This window comes from Zingiber officinale, chromosome 2B, assembly GCF_018446385.1.
Source record: "Zingiber officinale cultivar Zhangliang chromosome 2B, Zo_v1.1, whole genome shotgun sequence".
Taxonomy (NCBI): domain Eukaryota; kingdom Viridiplantae; phylum Streptophyta; class Magnoliopsida; order Zingiberales; family Zingiberaceae; genus Zingiber; species Zingiber officinale.
Window position 1 is genome coordinate 89,194,515 of NC_055989.1, and position 22,187 is coordinate 89,216,701.

The 22,187-nt window shown below is 40.5% G+C and overlaps 2 protein-coding genes across 3 annotated transcripts in view; both read left to right on the plus strand.

Moving 5' to 3' along the window:
- LOC122046278 (truncated transcription factor CAULIFLOWER A-like) overlaps positions 1-15,316 on the plus strand; it is a 37,202-nt gene extending 21,886 nt beyond the window's left edge. Inside the window, exon 8 of the mRNA XM_042606888.1 lies at positions 14,841-15,316. Coding sequence (XP_042462822.1) covers positions 14,841-14,952 — 112 coding nt within the window. The 3' untranslated portion in view covers positions 14,953-15,316. The remainder of the gene's footprint in view (positions 1-14,840) is intronic.
- A 1,326-nt stretch (positions 15,317-16,642) lies between these two features.
- Positions 16,643-22,166, plus strand: LOC122046279 (hexosyltransferase GAUT11-like). Of its 2 annotated transcripts, none has more exons than XM_042606889.1 (2): positions 16,643-17,324; positions 20,438-22,166. In XM_042606889.1, the coding sequence occupies exons 1-2, from the start codon at positions 17,175-17,177 to the stop codon at positions 21,860-21,862; spliced, it is 1,575 nt and encodes a 524-aa protein (XP_042462823.1). In that variant the 5' UTR covers positions 16,643-17,174; the 3' UTR covers positions 21,863-22,166. The 2 variants fall into 2 exon arrangements, with proteins under 2 accessions (XP_042462823.1, XP_042462824.1); XM_042606890.1 differs by lacking the exon at positions 16,643-17,324 and adding an exon at positions 18,534-18,633.
- The last annotated feature ends 21 nt before the right edge of the window (positions 22,167-22,187 follow it).

The window sequence follows — 22,187 nt, forward strand, 5'->3', positions numbered from 1 at the left end:
AAATTAAACTTCAAATTAAGATTTACCTTCCCCTTTACCTTTGAAGCTCCCCCTTGACACGAGTATCCACATGACTTGTTTCTCCTCCATTGCTTCAATTTATCCATTTTCATGAGCGCTCCCCTCCTTGGATATTTTGTGGGGCAATGTCCCCTTCCACCATACGTGAAGCATATAATGTGTCACTTCTTCTTGACTCCATTTCTACAACTCACATTAGTTTCTAAATCAACTTTATTGAGTTTAGGATTTACTTCCTTTATCTTTTTGAGCAACGAGCACCTACTCTTTAGTGTCCTATCTCTCGACATTCAAAGCATTTGATATGGGTCTTCCCACTCTTCTCAGCAGAGGTGGTTGATGGTTGAGCTTCCAAGAGTTCTTCTTCACTTGTCTTAGACTTTCCTTTCTCCCTTGAAGATGTGAACGATTCCACTTCTTTCCTCGAAGATGTGGATGATTCCCCTTCTTCCTCCTCTTCGAATGTTGAGCATGTTTCAACATCCGATTGGTCCTTCTCCTCCAGAACCAATGAGCCTTTTTTTTTCTTAAGTGTAGGATTTTCTTGAAAAGCAATCATTTTGCTCCATATCTCATAAGCATACTTGCACTCACCTACACAATAGGACAAAAGGTGATTCACTTGACTCAGCGCCCCCGCCAACCCGTCCCTAGACCAACATGGAGGAAGTAAATCATGAGTGGCTACTAGCCATTAGTGCAGTGACCAAGGTATGGGAGAAGACGTGCTCGAATGTGCCGAGTTTCGATCTCATGACTTAATATGGCAACACCTCATGCCTTAACAACCGCACTGCCCCGAGGGGACTTGTACTCACCTACACAAGATAACACATTAAGAGACAATAAATTTATTAAAAATTTTATTACCTCTGTGTTTTCCTCTGTGGTTGGATATGCTTTTCCTTCTTGTCCGTCGGAGCTTCAAAAGGTTCCTCTAATGCTATCCAATGGTTCCAATCCATTTAGAACCATATCTCTGAGCGCTTCCTCCAATACTCAAAGTCTTCGCGCTTGTATGGAGGTGGAATTCAGATGTCTCATCCTAGTGCTCCTTATTCCATTGCGATACCAATTGGTATAAGTCGATTTCTAAAAATCGTCACCTTCTTCTAGTACTTGCTCGTTTTGGCGGTTAGTCTTTCAAGAGCACTCCTCGCTCTGATACTAATTATTAGGGCCTTGATCACCGGCTAAAAGGGGGAGTTTAAATAGGCAATCACACACTTTGTTTGCTTTCCTATACTTGTTGGCGCAACGGAAATATACACAACCAATATGAGAACTAACCCTAGAGATAAGAAGAAAGAAAACAAACTATAAGATCGAGACGCGTTAGAGGAGGGTAAATAGCGTTCGTGGCTTTCACGTTCGTTTTAAAACAATAAAAAAAAGTAAAGGTAGCGGAATAAAGAAAGAGAAAAAACAATGCTAACTTGACCAAGATTTACTTGGTTCAGAGCCTGTGACGATCTCCTATTCCATGACCCGCACGTGAGAATGTTTTCATTGGGCAAATACTAATCAATCGGAAAATTACAATAAATGATTACAATTTGAACACAACTTGAATAAAAATAATACCGATGCCTTGGAAGATAAGATCTTTAACGCAATCGTCATCAAAGCAGCTTTTGGGCATCAAGGAGACATTTCTGAGCAACACAAAGAAGCGAAAGTTGATCGGAACGTTGTCTTTGAGTCACTAGTCGAAGTCTCTTTTTATAACCTATTCCGGGCCCCTAGAATCTCCCCCGGGTGCCTAGACCGTGATGACGTGTCGAAACTTCATCCTTGAAGTGTATCCACGTCCGGGCGCCCGGACCCTTTCTGGGCGCCTGGACCACTGACGTGGGTCAGTCAGTCGTCGCGCTCTATCTCAGCAAGTTGATGTGATTTGGTTGTCCAGGCACCTGGAGTAGCTCCGGGCGCCTGGACCCCCTCTCTAGGCACCCGAACCACCATGTTTCCAACTTCCACTTTATGCAAAACAAGGTCATTCTAGGCAATAATATTTAAAGAAAGATAAGTTTTGACAAACTTTGGATTGTCCGACCTTAACTTTAAGTTTCGCTGAAACTCTAGGTCGGACCGATGCTTACTGTTCCATTTTCGGGAAACGCGTCATCACCTACTCCTCTCAAAAGAAATTACCTTTTGCCAGATTGATCCTCCAACCCGTCTAGAATTTTGCTCAGTGTCCGAGACTTCAGAACTTCATGCTGGACACCCACTCCACGACCTGTCCAATTTTCGCGACCCCTAGAATTTTCACCTAGAGTAATTTTCACCTAGAGTCCTCAACTCTAGGATTTCACCCAAAGTCCTCGGCCCGTCAAGAGTTCGTCCAATCCCCCGGACCAAGACTTCGTTGCATAACCGCAACTAGGATTTTCCTTTGCCTAAAATCACTTAGGACTTTCTTGCACACTTAGTTACACTTATTAGATCACAAGACAACTTAACTTTGAATCTTTTTGTCATTATCAAAACACAGATTCAATCGTCTGATGCTTCTTACACCAATGCAAACTCGGTCTAACACGTTTGTTTATGTGGTTCGAAGATGAAGCTCCTACCTCACGATTATCCGTAAGGTGGATGATCCCTTAATCCATTAGTGGATTAGTCGCCGAAACTCTGATTAGCTTAATCCTCCTTATCGGTGGAGAAACCTCACCACAAACTCAATCAAAAAGTCTTGGATTTCTCTAAGCTTTGGACTCTATTAGGGATTAACCATTTCTAATTTCGTCACCAAGCTAGTCAATCCGAGTTCCATTATATAAAGCTTGGGAGGAAACATCTAAGTTGTATTTTCTTCACCGGTCGACTGTCATACTTACCAGTCGACTAACCTCCTGGAATTCGATCATTACAACGTAACAACTCGATTTCAGTCGACTGCTCATCATAAATCAGTCAACTGATTTTCATGGGCTGAGCAAACAAAAGTATTCTGTTCACTCCTAGTCGATTGCCCAGTTGATTGGTTACTTTACCAGTCGACTGGTGACCTTAGAACTATAAACCCTGGAATTCCATTCTGAGTTTGCTGGTTCTCAACCACCAGTCGACTGAGACATATATCAGTCAACCGATAAACCTTAACTTAGGGTTTTACTCCCGAATACAATCACTCATGCACATCCTTGTCCGCACAACCTTAACCTCACCTTCTAGCATTCTCCATCAGTCTTAGCCTCTCGGATGCTTCCCCATCATTCATGTCTTACCTTCAAGAGATTCTTTTGGCTTTGTTCTTGTTGTCGGATCTTCCTTTGCCAGTACATCCTTGACCTTGCTATCTAGCCTCTTCCATTAGCCTTGAATCCCTTAAATGTTTTCCCATTTTTCACGCATTACCTTCAAGAGCTTCCTTCGGCTTTGTCCTGATTGTCAAGTCTTCCTTTGCCAAGTCACACTTGGACTTACAAACTTACATCAGCAAACTTACACCGACAAGACTCTCATGCTTAGACTTACCTTTGCCAAGATCACACTTAGACTTTCCTTTACACCCGTCACTTGCACACTTAACAACGCATATCAAATACAAATGTAAACCCTAACTTAAACCCTTTTCTCAAACATCAAAACTTAAAAATACACTAATTGCTCCAACAAGAAGTACCTTCTTTGATTCCCTCCTTCCAAGCCGAACGGAAGGCCCCTCCACCTCTCGTGCGAGATAAGGAGCACCAATAGAGTCCTCTCTCCTCGGCTCAGGAAGGGAACGTAGTACAACATACTAAAGTGGCACGAACCACGTTTGCCGAGCCTCGCCATTGGATACCCACTTTATGTACCTATCACAGGACCAAACTAGGGCTGTAAATGAACCAAGTGTTCGTGAACAAGTTTAATGTTCGGTTTGGTAAAAGTTTGTTTATGTTCATTTAATATACACAAAGATCAATTAAACAAATAAATTTGAATAACTCGTTAAACTAAACAAATAATCTTAAATACATATGTGTTCATCTCGTTAACGTTCGTGAATCATATTCATTAAGAAAATTTTTATCAATATGCTAAATAAATAATAAAATAAAATAAAATAAGTTTGAATTATCAAGCTCAATAATCAATTAAACAATTAAAAATTTTAAACAATTAAACAAACTTGAATTGAGATCTCGATAGCATCTAAACGAACCAAGTTCGAACCCAAGTCAAGCCAAGCTTGAATTGAGAGCTCGATAACATCTAAACGAATCAAGCTTGAACCAGGTCAAGCCAACTCATAAAAAATAAACTAAGTCCAACTTGAACAATCATTTCAAAAGCTTGGTTCATTTTAAGTTCGGCTCGGTTATCTTATCAAACAAGTTTGAACACCCCAAAACTCGGTTCGGCTCATTTACAAACCTGTCCAAAACTCACAACACCCAAGATTACCAGTAGTACGCCAAGGATAGTTGTCAACCAGTTGAGTGAGGCCAGTCACCTCCCCAAATTGCGCCTCAGTTGATCGGACTTCCGATGTCGCACCCTAATATAGTTGGTCGACCATCTAGTGCACGACAACCATAGGACAACCAAGCTTGCTCTAATGAGGATGCAGAGCCTGCTCATACCAGGCAAGAAAAAAATCAAGGCAATGCTATTGTAAGAAGGATATGTATGATTTCTGAAGACCCTATCGATGGAGATTTCAATCAAGTACGAAAAATTCATGGTCGCCAACTCGAGATTCATGTAGTCGGTTCCAGCCGAGAGTAGACAGAAGGCCCCCAGATCAGTTCAGTTTTGGATCCTAAGACCTCGAGACGTTTTAATCATCAAAATTGTCATCATCAACTCCGAAGTAGCGAGAATTTTCGTGGATACAGGAAGCTCTGTCAATGTCCTTTTCAAGACCGTCTTTGACAAGATGTAAATCGACCAAGGTAAGCTCCGACCTATGACCATTGTCCTATATAGATTTACAGGAAATGAAGTATAACTGCTCGGCCAAGTTCGATTGGTCATCTCCCTAGTAGCCAAGCCTCTGATGAGGTCTTGAAGAAGCACTTTCATAGTGGTGGATGCTCATATGCTTATAATGTTATCTTATGAAGGCCCTCCCTATATGAATTTCGAGTGGCGATCTCCACCTTCTACCAAAAGTTAAAACTTCCTATAAAAGGTCAAGTGGACGATGTGAAGGGAGACTAACTAGTAGCACGAAAATGTTACATGGATATGGTCAAGACGGAGGCACGTAAAGCTCAAAAAATAGATGTAGCAAGAGTGCAAGTCATACAAGAGGAGCTCATATCCCAGTAGACTGAGAGGAAGTATAAATTCATCCCAATCGACTAGGAGTCACCCGAATTGCAAACAATCTTCTTCCAGAAATAAAAGAGCCTGGTGGCATGCTTATTCGATAACAAGGATGTTTTTGCTTGGTCGTTGCAAGAAATCACCGATATCACTCCATTCGTGATAGAGCACAAATTCTACATCCTTTCATATGCCCGAAAAGTTAAGCAGACGAAGAGGGACTTTGGAGCGCATCAAAACAAGATCATCTGAACGAAAGTCAGCAAACTAATAGAAGCAGGGCATATCCGAGAAGTTCAATTTCTAGTCCGGCTTGCCAAGGTAGTGCTGGTGGCCAAATCTGACGACAATGACAAGTCTACATTGACTACTAAGATCTCAATAAGGCAAACCCCAAAGACTGTTATCCTCTTCCCCGCATTGATCAGATGATCAATTCTACCTTCGGGAGTGAGTTGATCTGCATGTTGGATGCTTATCAAAGATATCATTAGATTTCTCTCGCACCAGAGCACCAAGAAGGTTAGCTTCATTACCTCCAACGGTATCTTCTGCTGCACTGTTATATCGTTTGGACTAAGAATGCAGGAACAACCTACCAAAGACTTATGGACAAAATTTTCTGACAACATATCAGAAGAAATATTGAAATCTACGTGGATGATATCCTGATTAAATCCGTCCGAGTAACGGACTTAATTCCAGGCACTCTGTGAAAGTATAAGCTCAAGTTAAATCCAAACAAGTATTTATTCGAAGTAAAAGGAGGTTAGTTCCTCGGATATATTGTCAATGAGTGAGGAATTGAGGTCAACCAAAAAAAAGTTCAAGCACTCATAAACATGAATGCTCTTCAAAACCTCAAAGAGGCCCAACAACTGGTGTGCCGGATCACTACAGTCTCCAGGTTTATCTCCCGATCAGCCGATCAGACTTTCCTCTTCTTCAAGGTACTTTGCGGGGCAACAAAATTTTAGTGGAGTGAAGATTGTGATAAATCCCTTGCCAAGCTCAAGTTATACCTGGAATGATGTCATCCCTTTCCAAGCATATAATTGGAGAGCAACTATGACTTTCCGTGTCTACTACGGAGGAAGCTGTTTGATTAGTGTTGGTTAGGCAAGAAAATAATGTACAACACCCGGTATATTTTCTGACTCATCTATTAAAGGGTGTTGAATGCCAATATACTACTCTCGACCTTATGTTCTTACTCATCCCATCATAGTCCTCACTAATAGTGTCTTGGGCAAAGTGTTGATTAATCCAGAGACTTTGGAGAGATTGAGCAAATAGACTACAAAATTGAATAAATATGACGTACAATATCAACCCCGAACAGCTATTAAGGTACAAACCTTCGCTGACTTCCTGACTGAAGTTCATAATCTAAAGTATGAGGGCATGTAGAAAATATATGTGGATAGATCCTCTACTCGACAGAATAGTGACATGAGAATTTTATTAATATCTCCCTACGAAGATGTAATATAATTGTCTGTTTAATTAAATTTTCGAGCCTCTAATAATGAGGTTGAAGATGAAGCTTTGCTAGCAGGACTTCAAGCAACCAAACATATGGGGGCAACACAGACGACCATTTACTCAGATTCTTATTTAGCGATCCATCAGCTAGTAGGAAAATTTGAAATCAACAGTGAGCGAATCAAGATATACATAGAAGCATATGAAAAGTTGAAGGCTAATGTCCTAGAAGTCACTCTGCACAAAATAGTCCGAATGGATAATCAGAAAGCAAATAAACTAACAAAAATGGCCAGCTCATTATCCACCTAGGTTGATAGCTCAAATCGATCTACAAACAAATATAGAAGAACCAATGATTGGTGAGCTTCACTAATTTCGTATCTTCAGCCGGAGATCTTACCGACCAGTGTGGAGCAAGATCGGGACATCAAGAGAAGAGCCAACCGCTTCACTCTAATAGAAGATCATCTATACAACCGAGTTTTCTTTCATCCATTACTCAAGTGTATTGAACTAGACAATGTCGACTATATTTAGGGTTAAGAGTTTAGGATTTAGGACTTTTGTAGTAGCCATGCAGGAGGTCGAACACTGGCTCAAAAAATATTAAAACAGGATACTTTTGGCCCACCTTGCAGGTTGATGTCGCTTTGCTAGTAGTCACTTGCGTTTCCTATCAAAACATTCCCCACCAACCAACCGAGCCCCTGAAGATATCTTTGGTCTCTTGCCCTTTTAATCAGTGGGGGATGGGCATCGTGGGCCCCTTCTTGACCACCCCTGCCCAGAAGTTCATACCCGTAGCAGTGGACTTTTTTTAAATGGATGGAAGAATCATCGGGCATGCAGTCATCAAGTTCCTATAGATCAATATCCTCTGCCGGTTTAGCATTTCTCACAAGCTCAACTTGGATAATGGGTAGCAATTCTAAGGGCACAAAATTCGAGAATGGTGTGAAGATTTTGATATTCTCCAAGCTTTCACTTCTGTAGCATACCTGCAAAATAATGGCTTACAAATCGAGAAATTATTTGAGAACTCAAAACTAGGCGACAACTAAATAGAAGAGCTATCAAGCATTTTGTGGGCGTACCAAACCACCTCACGGGAGAGTACTAGGATGACACCTTTCCACTTAGTCTACGGTGGTGAAGCGGTAGTTCCTGTCGAAGTAGATGAAGAATCTACTTGAAGATTGTTGCATGATCACGGTAATGCCAATCAGTGTCTCCTTAAACTTGACTTCATCAGCGAAACTAGAGAAAGGACAACCACAACTTTCTACTGACAAAGGACGAGGCAAAACTACGATCGGCGCATTATCCCCCAATTTTTTCAAGAAGGCAATTTAGTGGTGTAGAAAAGAGTTAGGCCGGTCGAAGATGTCAGTAAGTTGGAATCCCAATAGAGCAGGTCTTATAAAATTGTTCAAAAGCTCACCTCTAAGGCCAACTAACTTCAAGATTCCGGCGGCAGGAGGCAAGATCGACCATGGAGCGCTAACTATGGCCGCTCTACCGAACGTAAGGGTATTCCTACATTCCTAAGGAAAAATGTGATGTAGCATGTACTTTTTTCACCCCATAGTAAAAATGCAAGCATGCTCTCCAAGCATCGTGCAAAAACCTCCAAACTCTCGCATCTCTCGTCGAGTTATAAGCATGATCCCCAATCGTTCATCAACTTTTCGATCGGTAAAAATCTCGACACTCGCATCTCTTGACCAGGTTATAAGCGTGGTCCCCATGCACATTCGTCGCCCCCTCGGCACTCACTCTGTCGCTCGCTCAGCAATCGTTAAAAAATTCTAACAAAGAAAAAGTAAAGAACCAAAGTTCTTCGAGATTTCTGTTGCAAGCAATCTAGGTACAAAAATTACCAAAAATTACAAGGGTTACAAGGGAAAGCAAGCTTAGCAAAATCAGGAAAAGCATCATCTGTGATGTTATCAAAGATCTTCGGGCAGCTTATGAAGTTTGCAGGGAGCTCCTTCGTTAAGTACCTGGCCTCGCGAAGTTGTTTATGGCTCTATTAGCATCGTAAGAGAACATTTTTACTGTCCTCTTGCTTGGGAGCCCGTTGAATTCTATGGAGCGAAGGTACTCTATTCTCTTTGCCTCAAAGCGCTCAACCTCTCCGGTCATGCAGTTAGTCATTTTTGCCTTCAAAGCCTCCAGCTTGGCTCCTTGAGCTTCCAAGGCTTTTTGATGCTCCTGGACCTGGAATTCCTTAGCCACTAGCTCGACCGCCTTCCTTGCCATCTCTGTCGTGTGAGCAATATCGATCCTTTTAGCTTAAGGGAGAAGGTCTTGGTCTCAACAATTTTCTTGTCCAAGTCCAATAAAGCACTCGCCTTCGGGGTGCTCTCTAACTTGAGTCGAGATTCGTAGGTCTGCAGGATGGTTTAGAGTCTTTTCATGGTGGCCAACTAACAACCCTCTCCTCCTCAAGGAGGACCTGTTCAGCTTTTAGCAGCAGCTCCACCTGAGTCACAACCGCCTCCTTTAGCTTAGCTAGCTCTAGTCCTTTAGCTTAGCTAGCTCCTAGAGGATCTTATCAAGGGAAGACGGGTGGACTCCAACTCCACACGTTTTTTCAGTACCTAGTTCGCCCAATCCATATCCACTAATTTGTAATAGAGGGCCATCCCCGTAGACCAAAATTGGCCAAAATATAAAATTAAGGTTATCATAAAAAAGCAAGGTCGTTCTACTAAAATTAAACACTTACCCGAGTCACGTCTTGAGCGAATCCGTCCACCAATCCACTTGGCAACAGGTTGTTGTGTCACCCCATAGCATCCTCCCAGACCTCGACAAGTTTGCCTCTCAGTCTTATAAGATGTTAGAGTACTGGTGGATCTGAGGGGTACACAACTAACCCCTTGTGAGAAGGTACCCCAAATGTCACGCTTATTTTAGTAGAAACATGCCCGCAGGACAAACTAGGCTTGCACGTGGAACCTCCGGAATTGGCTCGGTCGGAGGAGGTGGAAGGACCGAGCGTAGTTAGGCAGTAATATGATCGATTGGCCAAGAGGGCAAGGGTGGCCCGATCGGAAGCTAGCTACCGAAGGTATCGATCGGGGTCAGGCCTGGGTTGCCTGCTTGCTGCTCTGCTAGAGCGGGTGTTGAGGTTTCTCTTTGAGTGGATGGTGGGCGTGTCGAGGGGACATGTGAGGGAGCCTGGGTAGAGGGGGTCACCGATCGCCATCTATTGCGTCGAATCCTGAGCGGCTCATCGGATTCAGTAGACTTCGGAGATACCCGCACAAACACCATTGAAGGCCTAGGTGGTGGCAGATCCCCTGTGCTTGTCACTGCATCACTACCCCTTGCCTTGCTGGCCGCCGCCTCACTAACATTAACCTCATTGATAGAGGCGAGCGATTGAGGGTCGTGCTTTTCCATCTCGACTTTCTCACGCTAATTCAACTTGGCCTCATCGGGCTTTAAGGTCTTAGCCACGGAGCCTTTCCATATGGTCCTAACTGTAAAAAGGAGAAAAGATCTCAATTAGCTATAATATAAGAGTAAAGCTGAGTTCCTTACCAAAGCTGAAGGGCAATCCAATCTTGATTGGACTCAGCTCAAAAATATAAAGAATACCCTCTTAGAGCAGTTTGTGAATGTTGAACTTCAGGTCGATCGATGTTTGCGACGCTAAGATAAAAGTAGGCTCCCAGCGGTAGTCATCCAGTTCTAGAGGCAGATCCATTTGCCAGCCGATCGACCAAGATACAGGCAAGTCCAGCCGGATGAAAAAATAACGAGACTTCCATTCCTTATTAGAAGAAGACATTTTGTCGAAAATGACAACCTTCAATCGAGATTGTAGACTGAAAACCCCCTCCTTCGATTTTTTTGGATAATAAAACTAATGAAAGACACGGGGAGTCAAAGGGATGCGGTATAATCGAAAAAGGATGACAACCCTGCACAACAATCAAATGGAATTTGAAGCTAACTGTAGAAGAGGAGTATAGAAATATTGAGATATTTCCGAAAAGAAATTGGCAATGGGGAGGAAAAGACCTCCCAGGAACTCATCCTTGAAAAATGTGATGCAATCAGGAGAGGAAGATGGGGACGATCAATAGTGTTGGGATGATGATGTGATAACCCTGGTGAATCTTGAAAATAAGTAAGATCTGATCCACCTCTCCGTCGTTAAAATCAAAGAGGTGGAGATATACCATAGAGTGAGAATATGCAAGGGGGTGTCAAAGACAATGGTTCGAAAAAAGCCATGAAGTGTTGAGAAACTTGCAGACGAGGGAGAGAGTCAAAACTCTAGGAGGGAATTGCCAGAAACTATGAATGGCCAGCACTGGAAGGAAGAAGAACGCATGTGCAAAAACCCTAGGTCAATGGAGCTTATAAACCCTAAGGGTCGAAGCACAAGCCGTTCGATCCCAAGGACAAAAGGCAAGCTAATTACCACATTTGTCCGATTAAAGAGTCGAAAAACACCAACAGCCTAACCGTCATACGTCCCTTTGGAAATTAAAAACCCGGCATGGGTTGATCACGTTGCGACACTATAAGAAAAGGCATTTATCATGGATGTGATTGGTAAATCATTATCATGATATGCCATCATGCATATCGCCGCACATTACCGTGCATTTATGACATCTGACATGCCCCTTTTTGAGATGGATAACATCAACGATATGCATAGCAGAGTGAGGTCTATCGAGACAAGGGAACTAATAAAAAAACTAAGCCTGAAGGGGTCTAGTCAGTTGGTCTGAGACCTCCTTGAAGGGATGACTTGTGATATGATAAATCAAGAATGACCCCCAAGTGGGGTCTGAAGGTTAACAGACTGAAATAGGTGGCAATATAAGTACAAGCTAGGCCAAAGCTCGAGTAACCTGCCTGATGAGATCTCCCCACGCCGATTGGCCAAGGTCGATCGGGCACCCCAGGGGTCCAGCTTCCCACTTAGCCAAATACTTACGGAGCACTACTCCCCATCTCATCCTGATCGACTAATGCTGATCAAACATACTTTTAGGGGTCCAGCTCTCCACTCAATCAGAGGCTCTTCCCGATCAGCTAATGTCGGACACTCTCTGGGGTCCAACTCCCTCACGAGACTCTGCTCCCCATTTCATCCTGATTGGATAATGCTGATCGGACATACTCTCAGTGCTCCAGCTCCCATTGGGATGCTATCATGGCCCAGTCACTCCCCATGAGAAATAGATTCCTTGTTCTCAGGCTCATCTTCTGACTGACAACCTAATAGGCCTTCTGGTCCATGAGTTTATTTCTTAATTAATACAACACGTGAATTTGTTAGAGAATTAGATGATTATATCTTTGCACAGATACGCAATATCTCCCATACCTACGATTGGACTGCAACATACGATAGAAACATGACAAGTAGACAAGTTATCTAGCAGCAATGTGATGTCTCATTAACTGTAAAAATCACGAAAGGCATTATAAAAAAGGTCCCTCTCTACTAGCATAGAAACACGAATCCACTGTCTTTCTTCGATTTACTCCACAATTCTTCTTTTTCTTAGTATTCTAATCTAATCGTCAGAATAGTTGCACCAGGGACCCTCGCGCTTACTGACAGATCTTCTTCCTCCTTTTCTTTTTACTGGTGCTTGCAGGCGATCCCTTGCGTTCCCTAGTCAAAGTTTTATTCCAATCAACCTCATCAATTCATCGGTAGTCTACTGTTCACCACTTCTAGACGAAATCAAATACATATCTTATCAATTAGTCTAAAAGATCACCCAAATCAACTGTTAATATGAAGCACGTTAATTCATTTAAGTATCGTTATAAGGTGTACGGGTAAAAGCTATACAATAGAAAAATACCAACAATAATAATAAGTATCAACCGTACAGAAGGTCAAGTAAAACTAAAGTATCAATGGAAAAATAATTTAGAATAATTAATTTTAATTTTTAAATCAACACTTCCCAATTTAATTCTCCTATAAAATCCACATAAACATGAAGTAACATAATTATTTACCCTCTAATAACTTAATTATTTTAACCTATTTTATTCTTTTTAAATATTATTTTAATTCCATTTTTGAAAATAAATATACAAGCATATGTATATATATATATATATGTATATATATATATATATATATAAAATTTATTTTATCAATTTATTTATTTATTTATTTATTTATGTATAAGAACATTATATTTTCAATTCCTAAACGGCATCCATTAGTATTGAATAATAAACTAGATAACCAACTTAAACTGAAATCTAATAAAATATAACTTCATAATATTCCTTCGAAAAATAAAACAATTGAGGTGTTTTGTTGATAATAAACGCTCGCACCAATCAAACCTATACAAAGAATTGTAATTAGTCCAAATTAACTAATTATATGTCAATATTAATATATAATTATTTATCCATCCTTATCCTTAATTGGTCATTGTATGCATACGACAATCTCCTTGAACATGGAATACCAAAAGATTCACCTCTTACGAGTGTAGTGCAGTGGTAAAGCACTTATAAGAAACATACATAAGCGGATCAAAGTTCGTATTCGCCCTTGGAATGTGAATGTGAATGTGTATAAGATGTGCTCCAGATTTAGGTTATAGGTAAATCAGAGGAAAGACTTCCTACCTCTAGGACTAATAGAATATGAAAACATAATATCTGAAGATTCGAAAACAAGGAAAAACTATGATTCTCCTTGGTTTGGGCAATACGAGGGTTGTTGGCTCTTGCCTTTGGCTCCGGCAGAGAGTGGCGGAAAATAGCATGCAGCGCTTGCTGTTATGAACAGCAGCAACAGTATTCATTGCTGTTGGTGTGAAGAAGGAGGAGGAGTTGCTTACCTTGGCCGAAGTACAGGGAACAAAAGAGGCTGATCTTTGCTGCTGTGGCTTGCTGGAAAAAAGGAACAGGGAAGGAAACTGCTTGTCCTTGCTGGAAATAGGAAGGAGAGCGGGCTGTTGTTGCTTCAGCTGGGCTTCTTGCTGGTAAAACAGCAAGATGACTGCTTGGAACTTGGTGGCTGGCCTTCTTGCTGGAAAAACAGCAAGATTAGAAGAGTTTTTATGCTGGAAGGAGGAGGAGGAGGAGGAGGAAAGAGCTGCTGTTCATGGTTTGTTGTTGACGGCTGAGCTCTTGCTCTAGCTGATTTGCTGGTGTTGGGAGTAGAAGAACAAGAAAGGAAGAAGGGTTGCTACTGCTGAATTTCTGCAGCAAAGAAAGAATAAGGTATAAGAAAGGAAAAGAGGGCTAGCTGTAGCTGGAGTTTTTGGTACTGGAAGTGCGGGGAAGAGACGGAGACGGGAACAACAACTAGAGAGGGGGAAAAGGAAGAAGGAAAGGGGAGCTCAGCACGTGGAAAGGAGGAGGTGACGGTTCAGTGGCGAGAGAGAAAGAATAAGAGAAAAAGCGAATTTTTTTCTTCAAAATTTCTCTCGTCAGTTTAAATATTTTTATTTAATATTTTATCTTTTTTTGGCCTTTTTATAAAAATTAATATTTAACAAGTTTATTCCTTATCAAGGGATTGCATATCCGTCAGAACCAAATCTTATCTCCTATCCCCTGCTAGCTGGTTATCAATAATCAGGCTGCATCGAGTTCTTCTGGCTTCCTCGGTGAGCCAGTCCGCGGCCCTCATCGATTCTCCTTGACCTGTGTTGCACCTCCGCTTGCCTGCCTGGCAGTGCCTGCCTGCCTCCTGCATGCTCTTGGATACTCAGCCTTCCCTGCTACCATCTTATAGGCATCCTTAGTGTTCATCAAGTTAAGGACACTGACTCCTCGGCGTTCCTCGACGTCCAAATCCCTTGTGGACTCCCTGTAGCTCCGCGTCCAGAGTGTTGCCTCCATAAAGCATTCTATTGCGCCCTTTGTCATTCCATAGTACACCTCCAATCCCTGCCTGTCTAATACTGATGTTGTAGGAATGCAGAAGCAGTCGTCCATAAGGCTCTTATTATATCTGAGATTCACGGGACAACTAAAAATTGGATATATATACACACACTGCAAAGTTTCTGTGATGTCTTATGTTATTTCTATAATTTCAGGACATACCAAGCTGCAGAGCCAGTCGTCGTAGTGGAAGAAGGGGAGCAACAATTCCCAGCACAGACGAGCGGCGTTAACGTTGTTATACCTCCGTGGATGCTTCGCCTGTAAAGAACATAAAACCTGCTCACGCAAAATCCTGGTGCGATAATTATTATAATATCTATGTACAGTAGACAGAGATCATGCATCCACGCCGGTTAATTACTTATGTATTGCCATAATGCCCTTGTAATTTACTCATGAACGCCTGGAATGTAGAGCGTCTGTCTTTCGCTCTCCCCTCACGTCGATTTTCCAAGCTTTTGGACACTGAGCTTGGTGAAAGAGATTAACAATCGGGACCTGTGCCTATGATCTTCAGTTTCTTTCTTTAATCCTTTTCTGAGATTGTGTTTGCACCTTGTACAATTCCATCTATATTGACATAATTCAGAGATGTATAACTTGGATGCTGAAAAAACTTTGTTAGATATCTCTCCATTTTGGTCGGTTTTTGCTAAACATGATCTGATTAATTAATGTCGATAAAAGTTAGATCATTATTTACTCGTTCATTCATGCTTTCGTTTTTGCTGTTGACATTTTATTTTAATAACTTCTCTTTCTTATTTAGGAGGAAAAGTACGGTTTTTTTCTAAATGAATGTTTTTTTCGTTGATAAAAAATTTATAGTGTTTTATATTCGTTATGCTTGCATTTTTTTAATGCATTAATTAGTTCCTTTTATACCTTCGATGATCATAATTCATAACACGTTGTTTTCAATTATATAAAGTACACTCGGCACGTGTCTATTTAATTGTGTGGATATTAAACCCCCCAACTTTTGGGAACATAATTATTTACCACGTTGATATTCCATTTTAGTCAAAGATTATCGGTGATGGGCCGTTCGGGCTGGGCTATAAAAGAAAGAAAAATGGGCTCGATGTATGAGCTTGGGAATAGGACAAGAAAATCAAGGTTCGGAGTTGTATGATGCTCGGGAAGTGGATTTGTGCTTGAGAATCGGAGTTGTATAATGCTCGGTGTTTGGGAATTGGAGGCGGAGTCATAAGATGCTCGGGAGTTTTGGATCCAAATGTCACTCTACTTTAGCAAGGGTGTAAATGAGTCAAGTCGTTCGTGAACTATTCGAAATTCGATCCGATAAAAATTCGTTTGAGCTCGTTTAATTAGACTTGTTAAGATAAATAAATCAAGCTCAAGCTTCATAATATTCGGTTCGTTAGCTCATGAATATATTTATTAAATTCATGAATCAATTTTTAAATAAAAAAATAATAATTCGTGAAGCATCGTTCGTGAGATTGGCATAGGGTCCGACTCTAATTTAAACATGAGAGGAGCCTTGTGGGGACAAGATCGGCACCCCTGATTACGTGTTGCTCTTGGACAGGTAATCGTTGAAGTAATCATTAATAATCGTTACATTTTCCCTAACCTTGTTTTTTCCACAACAATACCTTCCAATTCTTGATTGAATTGCTACTTAAGTCTTTAGACTTTAGTACCTTCCAAATTCCAAATAGCGAGAAACCTCCCTGAGAGACGTGTACCAAAATATTACATGCTTTAATTGCATTTTAACTGTTTATTATTAAAGAAAAAAAAGTATAATAATAATAATAATAATAATAATAATAAGTTAATTTGGACAAATTTTGATTGATTTTTTTTTAAAAAAAAATATCTGACATCTATCGCCATCATGATGTATCTTTGCTATAGGTTAGTATGGTATGCCGCCACATCCCCCTGTATTTATTCTATTGCAAATGGAAGCCATTAAGACCTCCCAAATCCCTAACGCATTAGGTATTCGTCTAACGGATCGGCGGCAAAAGCAATCATTGAGACCCGGCTAAAAACCCCTTTTTGTGGCAGCTGGAATCATTTCCCCGATGCGGCTCTGCATCGCATGCTCGGGGTCTCGATCTTCGAACCCTTACGATCCCATCGGTCCTGATAATCTTGATCTGAGTTCGGATTTTTGAGGCACTTGGATCATCTTCGTATTTGGTCGAGGTTGGCGCTGTCGATTTTGCCTACCTACTGACTGGCCTTTGATCATCGCCCCCTCGAGATCTGGCCGGAGCAGTCGTGTTTGATCGGCTCAGAGGAGTAGGGAGTGAGGCAAAGGTCGGTTTTTTAACGCGTTTGGGACTTCATTTTCTGGTTCCGGTTTGTGTTCTTAATCCCGCGGCGATTAGACTTGATCCGGCGCTTCCTGCTGCTCTGATTGCAGCATCTGCTGAAAGGAGTAATTTTATACGTTTTGTTTTCGAAATTTTTCCTACTGTTGCTTATATTGATTGAATCGCGTGGACATGCGGCGGAGGGCGCCCGAGTATCGGCGCCCATCCAGGAGGCGTCTCTCGTACTGGATCTGCTTGTTCCTTGGAATATCTATCGCAGCAGGTTTAGTTCTCTTCTTCTTTCAACATCATCACGAGGATGGATTTGAACCGCATGTAAGGGTATGTTGTTCTCTTTGATTTCTATTTGTACTCCTTTATCGCGATTCACTTTTCTTGCTCAGAAGTCAGTTGGATTTGTGTCACTCAACCTGATTTTGTTAGTTGTGATTCATAGGAAATTAGTTTGTTTTTGTTCGTTACATCTTCAACCTAGGGGATGAACCAATCAAATTTCTAGGGTGGCTGAAATGAAGCCATTATCATGGCCCCGTTGTTATTATTTTCTTTCCTTTCCGTGAAACCCAAATGTAGCGATATCATACATTTGAAAGAACTGACGTGGTTACCTGATTGAGTATCAAGGAAGAACTGTGCTTCTCTGTAGAAATTATAAAGCAAATTATCTTTTTCATCATTAAGGAAGCAAGATAAGGCACCTGAAATTGAAATGTCACTGAGAGGGATAGTGAATCTGTGAATGCTGCCGATGGCAATAACTGATGAAGGTGAGATGTCTATGAAGTTCAATACGTATTGAAGGATTCATTCAGAAAGATTGCTAGTTTGAGATTTGAGAGGCTGACAAGATTCCTCTTCTTAACTTATTGGCTATATTTAAAGCTATACCTGACCTCTAGCTTTTATTTACTTGATTATTTGGTTAATTATACTCAGAACTTAACTTGTTAGGAAATGACCAGTGATTGTTTGACATCCTCCTTATGATCAAGCTGGACTAATCTGAACATTGGACCGGGGTGCCTGAGATTTCAAGCTAAATGACCCAGAACTTTTCATTAATGTATCAATAATTCAATGGATGATCAAGACTTAAGATCGGGTACTGTGAATATAATGGCATTTGGGACAAGATTTCATATAAATTGATGACCCCTTAAGATTAATGCTTGGATCACCCTTAAAGGCTTAAACTGTTGTGAGATTATCTGGTGGTTTTAGAAAAACTATAGAACTCTTTCCCCTACTATAAGCCTATGGTAGAGGATTCTAAATAGTTAGTATGCCTCCAAATGCATCAGAAGATTCTTATAGACTATTTTTTTTACCAAAATAATTAATTATTAATTGTTCAGTAGTGAATTAATAAACTATTTAGTCATTGTCCATGCTAAAAGTTTTGTCCAGGGATCAGGATACATAAGCTTCCTCCTTTATTGAAAGGTCAATATGGATGATACCTACAGATCCCTATATTGTGCATTTTGGATATTTAAGCCACTGAAACAACAGTCAATCTTTTTTAGAGTTGATTCAGAGCATACATATACTAAGAGATCCAGCTATGGACAACAAAAACATTATTCTATGGATACTTATCCAATACAATAAGGTTACCATGGCAAATCAGGTGTGTATCAGATTTTTCAGATATGTTGCACATGTTAATGAGGTTATTTATTTCTAGACAAATCACAATAGTAATATACACTAAACAACAAAGTTTAGGTGATTTGTCATAGCATCTTAATGCTGAGTCTAAACTGCATTATACATCTTTCTCGTTTTTCCTGCTCCAATACAAAAAATCTTTTTCCTAATTTTGTTTTTTCTATATGTGGGTTCTAGTTCCACAGTTTAAGTTTTTTTCCTGCATTTGAGTCTTCAGGTGGTGTCATGATTTTGTTATGCCTTCAATCTCTCACATGTCACACCCTCTGTCATTGTTCATAGTATTCTAGAGTGATGGTACTGTGAATACAATAAAAAGATCTCAATAGATGGTCATAATGAGAATGCTGATTAAGCATTCTTTGGGATAGATTTGAATATGGTATATAGAAGCTAAAAAAAATCCATAGTTATTCTAGTACTAAAAATGAGATCTCTTTTCCTAGGCCCCAATTTTAGCCCGCAAACATTGCATGACTTGAATTTCTTAGTACAACCATGAACCAACTGCTAGGTTACTGGAGGACCAACTTATATATATATATAGCGGACCTACACTGCGGACTTGAGAGTCGGGGCACCTCGACTCCGACTCACTTGGGGTCGGGGTGCCTGGATCACTTCTAGGTGCCCTGACTCACTCAGGTCCGCAGCATAGGGGCGGAAGCCTAGTCTGCAACATATATATAATGAAGTTACGTTGCGCATCGCACGGTGCACAACTGTGCGTGACTGTGTGGTGCGCAACTTTTTTTATTTTTTGTTTATGTTTTTTTAGCTTGTGATTAAGCCATTTAGGGTTTTGCTTTAGGGTTTAGGGGTTAAGTTATAGTATTAAGTACAAAAAAAAATATTTCCAAATAAAATAAAAAATTGAGGTGCACACGGAGTGTGCGGCGTAAGGTGAGCGACATATCAAAACTCTATATATCTATATAGTTTGTTAGAATTTTAAGACCCGGTGATTGAAACAGAATGAGAAAATATATGAATAAAATCATTTGGAATCAATTAAGCGAAGAGTTTTATTTGGATAGAATGACAAGAAATCAAATATGTGCAAATTTAAGTTTGGAAATATGCATAGGTGGTTTTTTGGGGATTTCAGTTTTACATATTTAATCGAAATGAATTCATTAGGAAAGAGGTTGACAATAGAAAGTTGAAGGGTGAGATTAAGTCGGAGAGGGACAAGAAAGGTTTTGGCATTTTAGGTAGTAAAATTTTTTGACTTTTCAGTTCATTGGATGTCAACGTTAATCTTCAAACAATCTCCGAGTCTCAATGGAAGCTTCAAAATAGCTGAACCTCTTGTAGAATGTCATTATCTGAGCAAATTGTATGACTAGCCTCTTTACACTTGCTATTTTGTTGACATGTATAATTAAATTAGATGTTGAACTAGTTGAATTATGCAATTCAGTTATCCAAGCTTCTTTTTTTACTACCAACTCGCTTCCATTAATGTGTTTTGTACAAATTTGATTAGCACAGTTTTGTGAGCTATACTTGTTTATTTTGGTTTTTCCATCTAGAATTGCCTATTCTAGAAAACGGTTGTGTAATTTTCTTAGTAACTCTATTCCAACTGGCGTCCTTCTAAACATCTGGCCATTAATTTGTTCAACTCAGAATTTGATACAAATATTCTTGAATATGTCTCTATCTATTATTAAAAATGGTTTGCTTCATCCCTATCAATATCCATAGAAGTTTTTTGTTAGGTTTCTCAGAGTTCCTTTCATCTGTTTTCCATTTCTCAGAAGAAGATTGTAGCAGATAAGGAGATCCATCATGAAACTCTTAATCTCTCCCAAGAACTCTTTAGTGTTACTTCGTTTGCCAGACAACTTGCCGATCAGATGACACTAGCCAAGGCCTATGTGATCATTGCCAAGGAGCATAATAATCTTCAACTTGCTTGGGAGTTTAGCTTGCAGATAAGAAATGGTCAGCGGTTGCTCTCTCAAGCTGCCGAGAGAGGGAAAGCAATAAGCCTAGAAGAAGCTAATCCGATAATTAGTCAGCTAGCACAACTTATATACAATGCTCAAGATTACCATTATGACATCAGCACTATAATAACGACATTAAAGAGCCATATACATGCCCTTGAAGAACGTGCACATTTGGCAACCATGCAGAGTGCAGAGTTTGGTCAATTAGCTGCAGAGTCCATACCCAAAAGTTTACATTGTTTTAACATAAAACTCACAGAAGAGTGGTTTAGAAATTCATCTATTAGAAAATCATCAGAAGATGGCAAGAACCTGCCTCGACATGTTGACAACAATCTCTACCATTTCTGTCTATTCTCTGATAATGTGTTGGCTACTTCTGTCGTCGTGAATTCCACAGTTTCAAATGCTGAACATCCCCAACAGTTTGTATTTCATGTAGTCACAGATGAAGTCAATTACAGGGCCATGACTACTTGGTTTTTGAGGAATGATTTCAGAGGATGTACAGTTGAAGTTCGAAGCACAAAAGAGTTGGTTTGGTTGAATACTTCTCTGTCTCCTTTTACCGAACAGCTAATCCGTGCAGGATATCAGACTGGGGAAACAACATTGCAGGATCCTAATTCTTCTTCTTTGCTGAATCACTTGCGATTCTACATCCCACAGATATTGCCTCAGTTAGAGAAGGTGGTGTTTCTCGACGATGATGTTGTGGTACAAAAGGATCTAACCCCTTTGTTCTCAGTAGAATTACATGAGAATGTTATCGGAGCAGTGGAGACTTGTCTCGAAGCATACCATCGGTTCTACAAGTATCTTAATTTTTCCAATTCCATCATTAGCTCAAAATTCGATCCACAAGCATGTGGGTGGGCTTTTGGCATGAATATATTTGACCTCATAGCATGGAGGAAGGCCAATGTTACTTCAAAATATCACTATTGGCAGGAGCAGAATGCAGATCATATGCTCTGGAAGAAGGGGACTCTAGCTCCTGGTCTTCTGGCATTTTACGGGTTGATCGAACCCCTCGATCGCAGATGGCATGTACTCGGGTTGGGATATGATTGGGAAATCGATGATCGGTTGATTCACAGTGCTGCTGTCGTGCACTTCAACGGGAACATGAAGCCCTGGCTCAAACTAGCTATAAGCAAATATAAGCATTTGTGGGAACAATACATAGACTTTTCGCACCCATCGGTTAGAGATTGTATAATGCAATAAGCCTCTGGGTTTCTTTCTCCCTCTGTATTTTCTCATATTTCTTATAGCATTCTCGCGCGCATTGATCAATTCTTATCATTCGAGTCGAAAGACCTGATAGCAGGGAGGATCACCAGCATCATACAATGTGGAAATTCAACAATTCATTTTACAAGGTGTAATACTTTATTCATTTTTGGATTGCTTTTTTAGTCTTTTTCTAAACTCAACTCAGAGCATGGCCAGTGTAATACATATTGTACAACAATTGTCTTGGAATCTACATTACTCGATCCTTTGAATGAGATTATGCTTCATTTTCATTTGCACCAGGTTTTCCTTGGGA